Raw genomic sequence first — 16573 nt, 5'->3', positions numbered from 1 at the left:
AAGCTACAATAAAATCTATCTGAAGCTAAAACTTATTTAACTGCTTAAAATGGCAATACATTAATTTAATTTTTAAAATCTTAAAACTTTCTACAATATTTTTGTTATTTTTTGTATAAAATTTTGTAAACTTTCAAAATTCTATTTTGAACCTATTTGCAAATAAAAATCCTCAAAATTTGAAATCAATAATTTAAGCGAAATAAAACTCTATAAATATTTTTAATATAAAAACAAAATTTGAATACATATAAAAAATTATTTTTTGCAAAATTAAATGTAATTGGCTATAAAATCTTAGAAAAAAAAAGATTTCAAGTAAATATTTAGATTCTAAAAAAAAAACTAATCTATAAAACAGAGCTAACCAATTTTATGAGTAAACTGAGATGTACACGTGATTGGTATTGGTAATGCAAAACTTGTTTTAGCAGCCATTTTGACACACTCTGTGTGTTGACTAACAGTTGTATAATGAATTAAGTTAGATACAGATTCATTTGCAAGACATTCTTTTGATATGGATTCCTCAAATTGTAAACAAACAGTATACTAAAAAAAGAAAATAAATACAATATATTCAATATCTAATAACAATTCTTTTTTACCTTACCTACCCAAAAACGTTATAGCTGTTTTTTTTTTCCCATTCCTAGTTGCATTTTTTTAAACCATGAAATTAACATGCGGTAGTGGTGTAGTAGTAGTGTGCTTGTTTCTCCGCGCAGCGGCCTTGTTTGTCAAGGTTCATGTTTCGGAGTTATAGAGTTGAGAGAGGGTTATAACCACAATTAAGTAGCCTCCTCGTCTGTAGTGGCTTTCTGGGACTTGGGGAGGTGAATTAACAAAAAAACATAAGAACAAAAAAAAACATATTACTAAAAAAATGAAAACTTATGGTAAACATAAAAGAAATTATTATATATTTATTTTAACACTATAATAATTATGGGAGAAAAGAAGATATATGGGATATTATACAGTCATAATTTTTTAACTTTAAAAGATATTTTTGATAACATTAGCAATCTTTTGATCAAGGTTAGATCTACGACATAAAATTCTAAAGAAACATAAAATACATAGATAAAATTCAAACAAGGTCTTAAAGTAGTAACATACAAAGACAATACAGGCCTTGTTACAAGATTTTGTTGCATAATGGAAAAATGTAACACAAATAAATGTAACTTTATTCAACATCCATTTTTACATCTTTAAAGGTTAAGTTATGTCAGTTGCGCATTTTAAAGTACCGCATTGTAATTAAATATAATTCGATAACAGAACAATATAACATGACATTATCGCTTAAAGTCTGCTTTCTCACAATTTAGTTAATTTTTTTAAATGAGGGGCATTTGTCTAGGGTGAATTTCCTAATGGTAAAAAAAATTAAATAAAAACTACCAACAAAATTTTTTTTAAATTTTGGCAGAAAAATCTTCGCCTACTAATCTTAAACTAGTTAAAATAATTTCTAATTGATGTTTATTTCTTAATTGATGTTCATTTCTTAATTGATGTTTATTTCTTAATTGATGTTTATTTCTTAATTGATGTTCATTTCTAATTGATGTTCATTCTAAGATCAATCTTAAAACTTAATGATAATGAGATAACTTTTGTTAAAAAGCAATTTCAAAACTAAAAATTTTTTTTTTTTATAAATTTGTTACATAAAGTTTACTAACAAAATTTTCTAAATTAATTTTGCCTACTGGCTTGATTATGGTTAATCCTGTAATGCATTTATAAACAGTTATAAGCATTAGGCATTTTTGTATAATGGCACTTTTGAAACAGGATGAAAAAATTTTTTCGATTTGAAACTATAAATAATAAATTATTAAATTATTAAAAAATAAATTAATAAACTAATAACATAGATCATCCAGGTCTCATTTAAAAAATCTGGAAAATTGTTTGGGTGAAATATCCGGAAAAAATCCAAAATATATTTTCCTCCTGATTTTGCTTTTAGCTGAGTTATTTCAAAATGAGTGAAAAAGCATAAAAAACAAATATATTACAAAAATATACAGCTAAACTTGCATGTATGGAAAATATTTTGGATACCGGGAAAAACTAAAAGTTAAGAAAAATATCCAAAATGGCGGAAATATCCGAAAAAAGATAATCCCTGTAGTAAAAAAATAAAACTATAAATAAACAAATAGTTGAATGTAAAACGAATATAAAAAAGTAACTAAAATTAAATTTGATATAAAGAATTTTCTTTAACATGTATGGAAATTTTAAAGGTTGTTAATTGTAAAACTTAGTGTTTTAATATTTAAAAAAATTAAAATTTAATTTAATAAAATAAATTTAAATTTATTAATATTTAATAATAAAATTAATTTAAATATATAAAACAAATTTCAACTAAAATTCTAAAAAAAAAACGAAAAGTAGAAAAAAATTTATTTAACTTATCTGTTATTTTATCTAAAAAAAATTCTTTTACAATTGTAGTGAAAATGCTTTTTACAACAATTAATTATTGCTTAATATTTTCTGCATAAATAATTTTAAAAGACTGTTTAAAAATCTAATTTAAAAAAGTTTTGGCGTAACTTAAATGGCTTAATGCATAGATGAAATTGCTATTTCATAACTAAAACACACATGGTGTAACACTTCTTAACAAGGCCTACAATATACAAAGCATACAGAGATAACACACATTTAAAGATAATTTGAATTCTTATTATTATTATACAAATTCAATTTAATAATTTATAAGTTTATAAATCATTTAATTAAGAGAAATACTTAAACAGTTAAATATTACTTAATTAAGCTAATGCCGTAATATTGATGAAAATGTTCATTAGACTTTCCAACTCCTTGCTTATTGTTTGCGTCAAATCAGACGCATCAAATATACTATTTAGTAGATAATGATTTTGAAATATTTATTGACAAAAAAATGCTGTATAACAAATAAAACTTTTAACAAGTGTGGGCAACAGTAATTTTCAATGATCACTCTCAATGACTTAATGACAAGTGGACTTGTTGACAACATATTTTTATTTTATAGATGCAAAATAAAGCGCAGGGCAATATTCTTTATAAAAAAAGCCTGATTTATAGATAAAATACAAGAAAAATACATTAAAAAAAAAAACAAGTAGAATAAATACAGAGATAAAATACAGTGAGATGTTAATCACATACCAAATTCACACAGAAACAAAATACATATATAAAATACAAGAATAACTTAATTTGCTTATATATACAGAAAATAGAAGGAACAGGAAGCAGAAAGTTACATATTAATAAACAGAAAATAGAAAGAACAAGAAGCATAAAAAATAAAGATTAGTAAAATCTAATGACAAAAATTTTTTACTTAACAACTTAAAATGTTAAAATAAAAATCGAATACCTTGATACAGGGTATGGAACTTTTACTGAACTCAAACATTCCTAGAACATCTTCTCCAAGCCTATAGTAAACTTTAGATAAGCAAAATTTTCCGACAATTCCGTTTGCACTTTGAATATTATATGTATCTAAAGAGATCGGTATTTCATTCATCATTTAGTTTAATTGGTCATTCAATCTTTTAATCTAATAATGATTTTATATTGAATTACAATTTGAAAAAATCATCGAAGATTTTAAAAAAGATTGTTTTGGTGTGCTAATGATAGCAACAAGTAGTTTTCAGAAAAAAGAAGTTTTGTATGGTTACTAATGATTGTGAGAAGGGTTGTAATGGTTTTTAAGATGTTATTAATGATTGTGAGGATAAGGGTGTGTGGGTTAAAGTTATGACTTTTTTCAACCCCATGCCCATGCACTGTAGTTTGATGAACTTTTACCTAAAAGTTCATCAAACTACAGTGTATTTTGAAAAGTCGATTTGGACATAAGTACTACTATGTATTTACATAGTAGTACTTACGTCAAAATCGACTTTTCAATGGCGGGGTGAACTTGTTTCAAAAGATATGCAAATAATAATTCATTTAGTGCTTTTTAGGTAAAAGTTCATCAAACTACAGTACATAAGCATGTGGTTGAAAAAAGTCATAACCCTAGTGTGGGTGTTACTGATAGCAAAAAGATTATTGTTGGTTATCATTGATTTGATGTTAACAATTACAAGAATTACAAGCTATTGTGATTATTAGTAATTTTATATTTCATGTAAATTCATTTCATAATTATTAAAATATAACATTTAATATAACTTTACTTAAATTCTTTGTTGTTGTTATATTTGTAAGAAGATCCATAGAAATTTCAAGAGAAGATTCTCTGTCTGTGTCATCTTCTTGAAAGGGATTTTTGGTTTTTTCATTAACTTGATTTTTAGCTATACCATCAGAAAGATGATTTTGAAATCGAGTTTTTAAAGCCTTATAAATACCTGTAATAAAAAAATAAAAAAATGCAAATTTAAATTTGCCAATGTAAATCTGCTAATTTAAAACACCAACAAAAACCAGAACAAAAATTCAAAATTATATTATAATTGAAAATATGTTACATTTCATTTCAAAAAGTTTAAATGGTAAATTTATGATACATAATGGTTGATTTATTCCACCAATACCAATTGATACTTTATAAGATATTTTTAAGTACTGTCCAGAATATGAAGGAGGCAGAGATAGAGGAAGAGACTGGCTATACATGACTAAAATATAACATTTTTTTTTGCGATTTGATTGTTTTGCAAAGGAAACACTGAAAAATATATATAAAAAAGAAGTTGAGTAATAAAAACACTTCAGGTTAACATATATATATATATATATATATATATATATATATATATATATATATATATATATATATATATATATATATATATATATATATATATGTTAAGCTGTAATGTTTTTCTCACTCAATTTCTATATACATACATATATATATATATATATATACATATATATAAATATATATATATATATATAAAACGGTAGTGGTGTAATGGTAGAGCGCTTGCTTCATTAGCGAGAGGTTCCGAGTTCGATCCCCACCACGCCCCTGGTAGTACCGCGCTCAACTTGTTTCTCCGCGCAGTTCGTCAAGGTTCGTGTTTCGGAGTTATAGAGTTGAGAGAGGGTTAAAACCACAATTAAGTAGCCTCCTCGTCTGTAGTGGCCTTTTGGGCTTTGGGGAGGTGAATTAACAATATATATATATATATATATATATATATATATATATATATATATATATATATATATATATATATATATATATATATATATATATATATATAAAATATAAAAAAGTAGAAAGTTTCACACATGTTTTGGATTCATTTTTTTTTAATTGCAATTCACAGAACACAATTTTAGCTTCTGATGAATATAAGCAATGACTTCGTTTACCTAAAATTTGAAAATAAAACAACTAATAAAATTAAAAAATAATTTAAATGCAAAAAATTTTAAAAATAATTTATCATTTAAGCATAACAACTTTAAAATAAAAATTCAACATAATTTTTTTTTTAAAGCCATTCATTTCCAATAAAGCTGCAAGCAACCACTATTTAAATTGGGAGTTAGGGTAGAAAACAAAAAAGAGACATAAAGAGCCAGAATGCAGTTAATACTTTACTAAAAAAACTGTAAATTATTTTTTGTATAATGAAATTACCATTTAATTAATCACTATATATTATTGCTTAACTTAAAACTGCTCATTTGTGCACGTTTACATGGAATTTTATTATAAATAAGATTTAGCATGCTCTTTCTCTTTATATTTTTAGCCACGCGATGAGGTATTCTAAATCATTATAATCTGTTTATATCTGCTTAATCAGTAATTAGATCGAAAACTTTTTATTGATTGACTTATGTTATTTTTAAATTAATATTAAATTATGTTATTTTTAAATTAGTAAGTCAGGTAATATATTTAATTCATTCATTTTAATAATAACACAATTCAAGAAAATTGTATTAAAGTATATCCTTTGTAATGTATAAATGTAAGTCCTTTGTATTTAAAGTATATTAATCTGTAATTTAAAAAAAAATTATACTTAATTAATTAACTGTATGTAATAAAAAATTAGAAGACGATGATGACTCTAGAAAACAATGCTCTTTTCGAAGGCCAAAATGTTTAACTCTTCATAAAGTTAGTGTTTATCTCCAAAACCATTGCAGCTCACATGGTCAACTCTATGTTGCATGTTAAAGAACAAGATCATTTAATATCTTATTTAATTTTAAAGGAAATCTGTTTGCTTTTATAATATAAAAAACCAGGTTGATTGTTTGTTTTTTCAAAGTTGTCAAACAAATATTACAAAAATAAGGTTGTATTTGTTAAGTTTCTAACTGAAATATTTTTCTTAATTTATATAATTAATTATATTTATGTGTTATTTATTATGTGTTTATATGTGTTAAGGTTATATGAGTTTATATTTTGTAAGTGTGTAAATATCTTTTATATATGAAGTGTTTCTATGTTTGTGATATAATGTCATGTGTTTATAGTTTATAAGTGGTTATTATGGTGTTTGCATGGTTTTAAATTGTTGTGACTTGGCTTAGTTTACAGCAAGTGTTGAGTGTTGAGCTTGCTAGCCAAGTGTCGTACTTTGCTATGTGACTTGACTTTGTTGAGAGCAAAAATGCTGTCCTTGCCAGTAGAGTGGTGTACTGGCATGATAAAACACATAAATTAAATCTGATTGTAATAAGTGTATTCATAAAATGTGTTGAAAAAATATTGTTGAATAAATGTGTTTAAAAGAAATGTTAAAAAGATATAGTTTTTTAATATCTATAATTTCTTTAATATTCATAACTTTAAGTAAATTTTGTTTTAAGATATATACTCTGTTACTTATTCCTTAACAATTTGTATTTTTTTAATTTAAAAAAATTTTTGTTTTAAGATATATATTCTGTTCTTCTTTGTTACCAATTTATACTTTTGACGATAAATAAATTTTGTTAAAAAACAGACTTCCTTTTTACTAATAGCTCTTCCCCATTTAAGCATTTAAGAGTTTCGATTTTGATGTTAAACTTAAATTTTTTTTAAATTGTTACACAAATGTAATCTCTGTTAAAGATACTAAAGTTATGTAAACGATATTAAAGTAAATCTTTAACCAAAAGCTAAGAATTTTATATCAATTTGTTTTGCCGTAAACTGAGATTTATTAAAGTAAAAACAAATTAAGTATAGATATAGTCAGTTGTGTAACGTAGTTACCATTGTACCGGTTTTGGCAGCGCTTTGTATAAATGTAAGAATAATAACGTTTTAATTTAATTTTTTAAGTGTATCAGTATTTTTTTTTTACCTCAAGAAAAATGTTTTTTGTATCTCCTCAAACTTTATATTTTTTCTCTTTGAAATTATTACTTCTTATAAATATATTCTTTACAGAAAAGTTTCAATAAAATAAAATCACAATAACTCAAATAATTTCAATAAAATAAAATCAATAACTTATTTGACATAACTAGGAACTGTGACCTGTTTTCTGAGTCCTATTTTGTATTCTAAATAAATTTAAATAAGGGGTTAAAAAAAAAATGCTTATAAATCTTTTTGTTAAAACCTTAATATTCTTAAAACATTGAAAGAAATATTATGTAACTTTCATGTATGTTAAATTAAATAAGTTTTAAAGTATAGTAAATTTATTGTTAACCAAACGCCAAGAGTTTTAAATTGATTAATTTTCTGCTATTTATTAAAGCTCATTGATTGATGTAAGAAGACCAAATTAAAAACAAGTTTAGATTTAGTCGGGTGTGGAACAGATTAACCATGACCCGTATCGTATGAGTCATGACAGCTAGTAATGTTATTAAACAGATAGATAATAAAATAATAATAATAATAATGATAATAAAATTACATTAAAAAATTTAGGACTTATTATACACTTTTAATTATTTTATTAGAAATTTAATGTGTAATCATTGTATTTTGGAGATAATTTAATGTGTAATCATTGTATTTTGGAGACAATTTAATGTGTAATCATTGTATTTTGGTTGTATTTTGGAGATAATTTAATGTGTAATGATTGTACTTTGGAGTTAATTTATTATTTATTATTATTATTAACTATTTTTATAAAATATATAGTTATAATTAAAATTAAATGTTTAAAAAGTTCTAGCTGCCAAGCTTGAGTGTTCAATCCTTATAATGGCTTCTTTTTTTTTTTTTTTTTTACAAATTGCTGCTGCTCATGCAAACTATCATTTTTTATTCCTCCAACCATGTGTTTTCTGGCTGCCAGCCAAAACATAGTACTTATACAAAAAAGCACAAAGTAACACCAAAATATATTGGTAATAGTAAAGAACCATTAAAAACAGAAAAAGAAAAAATATGTCTTAAAATAAAATTATTGTTAAAACTATACAGCATTAGTACATTTGTTAAACTTTTACTTTGTAAGTACAAGATTTCAAACCAATTCTCTGTATTTGCTTAACTTTTTTCTTTGTGCCTTGATTATTAAATATTTTTTAATGATCTTAAAGATTTTTTTTATTGATTAATTGAGCTGAGAAAAGGTTGTTAATAAAATTAAAAACTGATTAAAAAATATTAACTTGCATGACTGTTGTGAATTCTTTGCACCAATACATTTTAAAATTTATTTATAAATTATTCAGTTACAAAGTGTACACTCTGCAAAGCATAAAACGAAAAACAAAAACATAAAAAACCAATTTTTTAAATTTATTTTTATTATGATAGCTTCATATTATGTAGGGTAATGTCAATTTTTGACCATAGGGAAAAAGAATATACAGAAGTAAATTGGCAAAAAAACACAAATCAAGTGGGATTTTGCAGATTCATCAGGTCAAGGGGGTAGTACTACAACTGGCAATGTATATTTATGTGTGTGTGTGTGTGTGTGTGTGTGTGTGTGTGTGTGTGTGTGTGTGTGTGTGTGTGTGTGTGTGTGTGTGTGTGTGTGTGTGTGTGTGTGTGTGTGTGTGTGTGTGTGTGTGTATGTGACATCATTAATAATATATTTTATATTTAAATGATAAAAATTACATCATGTTTGGTTATATATTATTTTTACTATTTTATAGTGATATTTCGGCTTATACTAATAAGCTATCATAAAAACTGAAAAATCCTTTATACAAATTCATAAAATTAAAACAAAAATAATGTCATTGCAACGTAAAGATGTAAACCTGTTAAGTTTAACAAAAAGTGGTCTCCAATGGTGTGTCATCACTAAATAACCATTGTGGCAACTAGGTGATGCCTAATAACTATATGCTTAACAATTATGCTTAATAACTATTCTGTTATGTCTAATAACTATACATGTAAGATTAGTAAAGCGAAAAGTTATTAGGCATAACAGAAATTATTTTTAGTTTAGTCTAGATAATTGTATAATTATAATGTTATGCATGTTTGATTATACCTAATGCGCCCAAGTTAAGATATGTTTCTATCATTAACGCATGTGAATATTTTATTTCTCATTTCACCAAAATAACTTGCAACACATAAACAATCTAACTGATAAACACCCAGATAACTATTTAGATGAGATACCAATTTATTGCGACATAAAATGTTAAGTAAAAAATTACCATAGCAAAAAAAACGGTTTTTATATCTTTCTACTAAACTCCCTTTTAAGTATAATGGTTAGTTTCTGTATCCACAGCAGTATGATAATTTTTCCAGAGTTTATAGTTTGTTGGAAATAAACTAGCTAGTTATTTGTTTTTTTATGTGATAGTTTATAATTTTTTGTTAACTCTAAAAATTGTTTGTATAAGTGTCCATTTTGGGAAAACACATTAACAAGTGATTTTATTCTGAATATCCTGTTCTGAAAATATTTGATATGCTCTTGAAAGAAAACCTTTAAAAATACTTATTGCTATACTTGGTGAAATTGAAGAATGTGGTTTAATTAATACATTACTAGTTACTTGCTTACGATATATTGAAAACTCATATTTATTAAGAAATTAATTGCTGAAAATACATCTAGAAAATTTAGATGATTTTGAGAATTCAATAGCATACTGATTGGCTTATAATCATTGAATTTAAAATATCTAAAAAAGAATCTACATTGTCAATATTAGAAAATTGAGTTTGACTACCTTCAACATACCTTTTGTAAGTTATTGATGCAGTATTAAAGCTTAAAGCTTATTAGATAGCATTAAATTCGATAAATTGTAGATAGGCTTCTGATATAACAACCATAATGGACAAACAAATTGGACCAGAATTTTAAAGATATGTATTTTGTCACCCCTCAAAAAATACCATTTACTTATACTAAGTCCAATAAGCTTTTAAATATCTACTAATATTTCAACAAGATGTTTAAACAAGATGATTCCACTGAAACTTAAGGATAGACAAATGCTTATGACATTGTTGTATTTTTCTACAATCAATAGACCTCCTTGAAACAACATTTTAAAAGTGAATCTTTAAATCAAATTAAAAAAATGAAAGGAATTCAAAGGAAAGATAGGTTAGTCCTTCTGGTCCTTCTTTTTCAGACTTCTCTGCAGCAAATGCCATTAAAACAATTGAAAGTGATCAAAGTCAATCTGTTACCTCAAGAAAGAAAGATATTAAATTTTTACAAGATCAACGATCTATTATTTAGAAAGATATATTAAGTAGTAGGGACTGAAAAGAGGTATTCACCAAGTATATAGAGAAAAATAATCAGATGGTTTCTTTAACTCTTCCAAAAAATATTTTTGATGATGCTGAAATTGTTAGATCAGCTGATCTATTCAGCTGATCTGTTAAATGATGAATTTGATTGATGATGAAAATGATGAACTGATGAAAAAAAATTAAATCTGTTGAAGTTAAAAATTCCAGCTAGCAAGCAACAATTTTTTTGGATTTGTTTTTGTAAAAGCAGGAGTCTCAAAGGATGATTTATTAGCAGATCAACTGTGGAATGCAGCTGTAGACAATTAAAAGAAGAAAAAGCATTACACATCAGGTACAATTTTTTCCACCATAGTATTCAGTTTTTCATGGGATGGGAAAATGATTGCAAATACTGAAGAAAAACTATCAGTCAGATTTGCTGTTACTCATTTGGGAAACACATCAGATTGCCTGCAAGGAAAGATTCTTGGAATTCAAACTTGAAGTCAGAAACAGCTGAAACAAATAAATGCATTCATTTTTTGCAACAGTGGAATATTTAAATAACAATTGTTGATACTTGCAGATATACAACAGCAACCAATTCTGGTTACATTCAAGATACTGCAGTTGCATTAAAAACCATCTTTATAGAAAAATACTCTACTTGCAGTCTGTGGATCATGTATTTGATCATGATATCATTCCATGATATCATGATCAAAGAAGTATGGGTGTTGTTATGGGAAATATAGGTCAACTGACTTTTCATTATAAAAATCTTAAATCCAGGTTTAAATTATGAAAAATCAGTTTTATTTCAGGGTTGATAGGCTTGAACCAAATGGTTTAAATCAATAACTTAAACCTTGGTTTAGATCATTTATGAGATTAGAGATTGTGTCTCCATAAAAATACTCATCTTGGGCAGATGTTAACTATATCCAACTACTGTCTTGTAGGAGACCTTCTATGCAAGGATTTTAGGGGTAAGCAGAATAATTCTGCTAAGCAGCCTCAAAACCTATTATTCCATCTCTCATTTATGGGACTGATCTTTTTACCTCTCCCAAAGATAAGTCAGAACTATTTGCAAAAAACGTTTTTTTTTCTAATTCGACTCTTGAATCTTATGGCTATTTCCTTCCTTCCATTCCAATTAAACAGGTTAACCTGACATTCAAATCACTCCAGCTTCCCTTGCTGGAGTCATATCTCGATTAAACTTTTCTACAGCTTGTGGTCCAGACAACATTCCTGTCATAGCCTTACAAAATTGTTCTCCAGAACTCTCTTCAATTCTCTTTAAACTATTAAATAAATGCTTGACTGAGTTTTGATTTCCTTCATGCTGGAAAATGACATCTGTTGTTCTAATTTTCAAAAACTCTGGTGAACATTCTGACCCTTCCAATTATCTTCCAATCAGTCTTCTTTCTGCTCTTTCAGTTTTTTTCAACCATTCTATATTTGTTTGAATAATCATTATCCAAACCTTGTAAATTTGCTTGGTTTGCACAGACTTAACATAGCAGGATAAAGTTGAAAAAACAAGTAAAAAAGCTTTACAACACTCAAAGTTCAAGACCAATTGCTAATGACAAATTTTAATAATGACAATTGCTGATAATGACAATTGCTGATAATGACAATTGCTGATATTGACAATTGCAATTGCTGATAATGACAATTGCTGATAATGCAATTGCTGACAATTGCTGATAATGACAAATTCAAGACCAATTGCTGATAATGATGAACAATATGCAATTTTGTCTTGGATCAAATCTTAAACAAGGCAAAGTAACCTAGAAGTCATTACCTTGAGTTTTACAAAATCACAGCAATTTTACTTGGAGAAAAGCCAACAGTTAGATTTATTTTCAACAAACCTGGTGATTTTTACAAATGCTATCAATGAACCAATCAATGACTTAAATCTGATTAACGATCTTACAATTTTTGAGTACCATATTGATAAGGAGGTGGGTGAAAAAGCATCGACTGATACTGGAAGGCATATTAATAAGGCATATATTGAAAGGTATATTTATAAGACATATAGGAAGGTAACTTACTGGAAAAATGAAACCACTAGCACTCTTCTCTTCCTGAACACAATTAAAGAAAAAATTTAACATTGCTGAAAAAAAAAAGCATGTAAATAAATATTTACACGCTTGTTAGATTATTTTACTTAGATTAACCTTTTTTTTTAATTTTTTTACATTTTTGTTTGTTTAAGTCGTATTAAAACAATTGACACATTTTTCTTGTGTAGATTTTAAATACTTTGATTATTTCAATATATTTTGATAAAAAAGTTTTATAAAAATTTAAACTTTACTTTTTTATTTTATCTGCTTTCATTATATTTGTAAATATTGAGCAATTTTTATGAATTTGTATTTGAAAATTTTGTCACAACAGTGTATGGTATTTAAAACATTAACTATTAAAACTCCATTAAAATAATCACTAATTACTTCATTAAAAAACCACTTGAAAATATCTATGGAGTTATTTAAAAATTACCAAACAAAAAAGGTTTAGCATAATGTAAACAGTGTAATGCAATGTCTTTGCATTATGTAAAATACTTTTAAAACTGTTTTTATGTTGTTAACTAAAAGCCAAGACATAAATAAAAGCAAGCAGAACTAAAAAGATTATTTTTCAGATAATGTATTATTTAAATATATCCTGTATTGTTGAAAACTCTTTATATTTTAAATTAATTTTATAAATTATTTATTGTTTATATTATCTTTCATTTTTGTTTTATTTTTGTTATACTGTTTTATTTTTGTTATACTGTTTTATTTTTGTTATACTGTTTTATTTTTGTTATACTGTTTTATTTTTGTTATACTGTTTTATTTTTGTTATACTGTTTTATTTTTGTTATACTGTTTTATTTTTGTTATACTGTTTTATTTTTGTTATACTGTTTTATTTTTGTTATACTGTTTTATTTTTGTTATACTGCTTTATTTTTGTTATACTGCTTTATTTTTGTTATACTGCTTTATTTTTGTTATACTGCTTTATTTTTGTTATACTGCTTTATTTTTGTTATACTGCTTTATTTTTGTTATACTGCTTTATTTTTGTTATACTGTTTTATTTTTGTTATACTGTTTTATTTTTGTTATACTGTTTTATTTTTGTTATACTGTTTTATTTTTGTTATACTGTTTTATTTTTGTTATACTGTTTTATTTTTGTTATACTGTTTTATTTTTGTTATACTGTTTTATTTTTGTTATACTGTTTTATTTTTGTTATACTGTTTTATTTTTGTTATACTGTTTTATTTTTGTTATACTGTTTTATTTTTGTTATACTGTTTTATTTTTGTTATACTGTTTTATTTTTGTTATACTGTTTTATTTTTGTTATACTGTTTTATTTTTGTTATACTGTTTTATTTTTGTTATACTGTTTTATTTTTGTTATACTGTTTTATTTTTGTTATACTGTTTTATTTTTGTTATACTGTTTTATTTTTGTTATACTGTTTTATTTTTGTTATACTGTTTTATTTTTGTTATACTGTTTTATTTTTGTTATACTGTTTTATTTTTGTTATACTGTTTTATTTTTGTTATACTGTTTTATTTTTGTTATACTGTTTTATTTTTGTTATACTGTTTTATTTTTGTTATACTGTTTTATTTTTGTTATACTGTTTTATTTTTGTTATACTGTTTTATTTTTGTTATACTGTTTTATTTTTGTCTTTTATGATTTTTATTCAATTTATTGTAACAACTGGTATCAAAAAACGAAAAAAATATTTTATATAAATACTTATAAATTTCCACCAAAAACAAAAACAAAACTTTTTACATAAATACTTACTAAGTATAAATTTCCACCTTACTAAGTATAAATTTCCAACTTTCCAACTTACTAAGTACAAATTTCCACCAAAAACAAAAACTAAAGTTAATTGTATGTTTCATATTTGATAAAATATAGTACTTACCCAATATTGGTTTAAAACTTGTTTGACTATTTTTAAAGTTTTTTTGAAATAACACTGGTATTTTAACTTTTTTATCATTTATGTCACATTGGCAATAAATCTGTGCACTTCCCCATGCAATAGTTGCACAATGATCATTACTTTTAAAGTCATTCTGTTTAGATTTTCCAAATGTTTCTAATGAATTAAGCAATGAAGTTGAGAAATAACTATTATTTTCAGACACTTGACAAGATTTATCAACATTTGTTATAATAAGCTCACAATTGATTGGTTCTTCAGGAATAAATACAGCTCGATGCAAAAGACGTGCTTTCACCTCTAACATTATTTATTAATCTTAAAGAAAAAAAAACATCTATAAAAATATTATGCTGGAATTCATTTTTGTCCTAAATAAGATTAAATTTGTACCCTAAAATGGGTATACCTTTTGGTCTATTTGTAACCGAAGTTCACCAAGTGGTTTACTTATATTCTAACCCTAATCAGCACTACTGAAATCAATGACGCAACTATTGTTATCATTGTTAAATTAATTGTTTGATTTAAAAAATCTCTAACGATGACAATTTTGCTACCTCAACTTTTTAATATATATCTGTGTGTGTATGTGTGTGCATATATATATGTATGTATATATATATATATATATGTACACACACACACACCAATATATGTATATACACATTATATATATATATATATATATATATATATATATATATATATATATATATATATATATATATATATATATATATATATATATATATATATATACATAAATATATATATATATATATACATAAATATATATGTGTATATATATATATATTTATTTTTTACTCCACTCTAACATATATATATAAATTTTATATAAATGTTAACTAAACATTAACCAAACGTTATCTAAATGTTAAACGTAACTAAACATTATATACTCTAACGTATATATCTAAAGTATATAAACATATACATATATATGCATAAATATATATATGTGTATATATATATATATATATTTACTTTTTACTCCACTCTGACAATCTAAAGTGTATATATATATATATATATATATATATATATATATATAGATATATATATATATAAATAAATATATGTATATATATAAACTCTCGGAATTAGGAAAATTGAGGTCGGCAACAAGTTGCGGACCTCAATCTTTCAGAGGTCTGCAAAAAAAAATTGATACAAAGATCTTATCATAAACAGTTAGGTCGGCATTGCCGAATGCTGACCCTATTTCTGAGGGTTGATATATATATGTATATATATATATATACATATATATATATATATACATATATATATATATATATATATATATATATATATATATATATATATATATATATATTTATATATATATATATATATATATAAATAAATAAATATATACATATATATATATATATATATATATATATATATATATATATATATATATATATATATATATATATATATATATATATATATATATATATATATATATATATATATATATATATATATATATATATATATATATATATATATATATATATATACTTTAGAGTGTTAGAGTGGAGTAAAAAATATTTAAATATTTTTTTCTTATGTCCAAAGAGATTTTTAGATAAACTATTAAAAAAAACTTTTCATTACTTCAAAATTACAATTTTTCATTAATTACAATTAAACTTTTTGTTGAAGATTTTGAGACCTAGCCTGAATAACAGTAGGATTATTTTAAACTACCCTTATTTGACAACTTTATAAAATATCAAAATTTGCTTCTTTAACCTTGCTGAAACTATTAATGGTAGTAAACCTGAAAAGCCAGATAAAAGTGATTTTGTTCCATTTCAAATTAAATATAGCCTAATCACAAATAACTTGTCTAAGCCTACTCATATATTTAAATTAAAAAAATT

At 24.3% G+C, this 16573-nt stretch overlaps 1 protein-coding gene across 2 annotated transcripts in view; it reads right to left on the bottom strand.

The window, feature by feature from the left end:
• Window positions 1–14996, bottom strand: part of LOC101239514 (RAB6A-GEF complex partner protein 2) — a 17083-nt gene extending 2087 nt beyond the window's left edge. Inside the window, exons 1-6 of one of the 2 annotated variants that reach the window (XM_065814917.1) lie at window positions 14634–14996; window positions 5284–5367; window positions 4512–4661; window positions 4218–4391; window positions 3401–3528; window positions 369–552 (exon numbers count right to left, since the gene is read on the bottom strand). In XM_065814917.1, coding sequence (XP_065670989.1) covers window positions 369–552; window positions 3401–3528; window positions 4218–4391; window positions 4512–4661; window positions 5284–5367; window positions 14634–14961 — 1048 coding nt within the window. In that variant the 5' untranslated portion in view covers window positions 14962–14996. The remainder of the gene's footprint in view (window positions 1–368; window positions 553–3400; window positions 3529–4217; window positions 4392–4511; window positions 4662–5283; window positions 5368–14633) is intronic. The other variant, XM_065814918.1, reaches the window with a different exon arrangement.
• Between the last annotated feature and the right edge of the window lie 1577 nt (window positions 14997–16573).

Source organism: Hydra vulgaris, chromosome 13 (assembly GCF_038396675.1).
Source record: "Hydra vulgaris chromosome 13, alternate assembly HydraT2T_AEP".
Taxonomy (NCBI): domain Eukaryota; kingdom Metazoa; phylum Cnidaria; class Hydrozoa; order Anthoathecata; family Hydridae; genus Hydra; species Hydra vulgaris.
The sequence above is the reverse complement of the archived record's forward strand: the minus strand, read 5'-3'. Positions and strand labels throughout refer to the sequence as shown.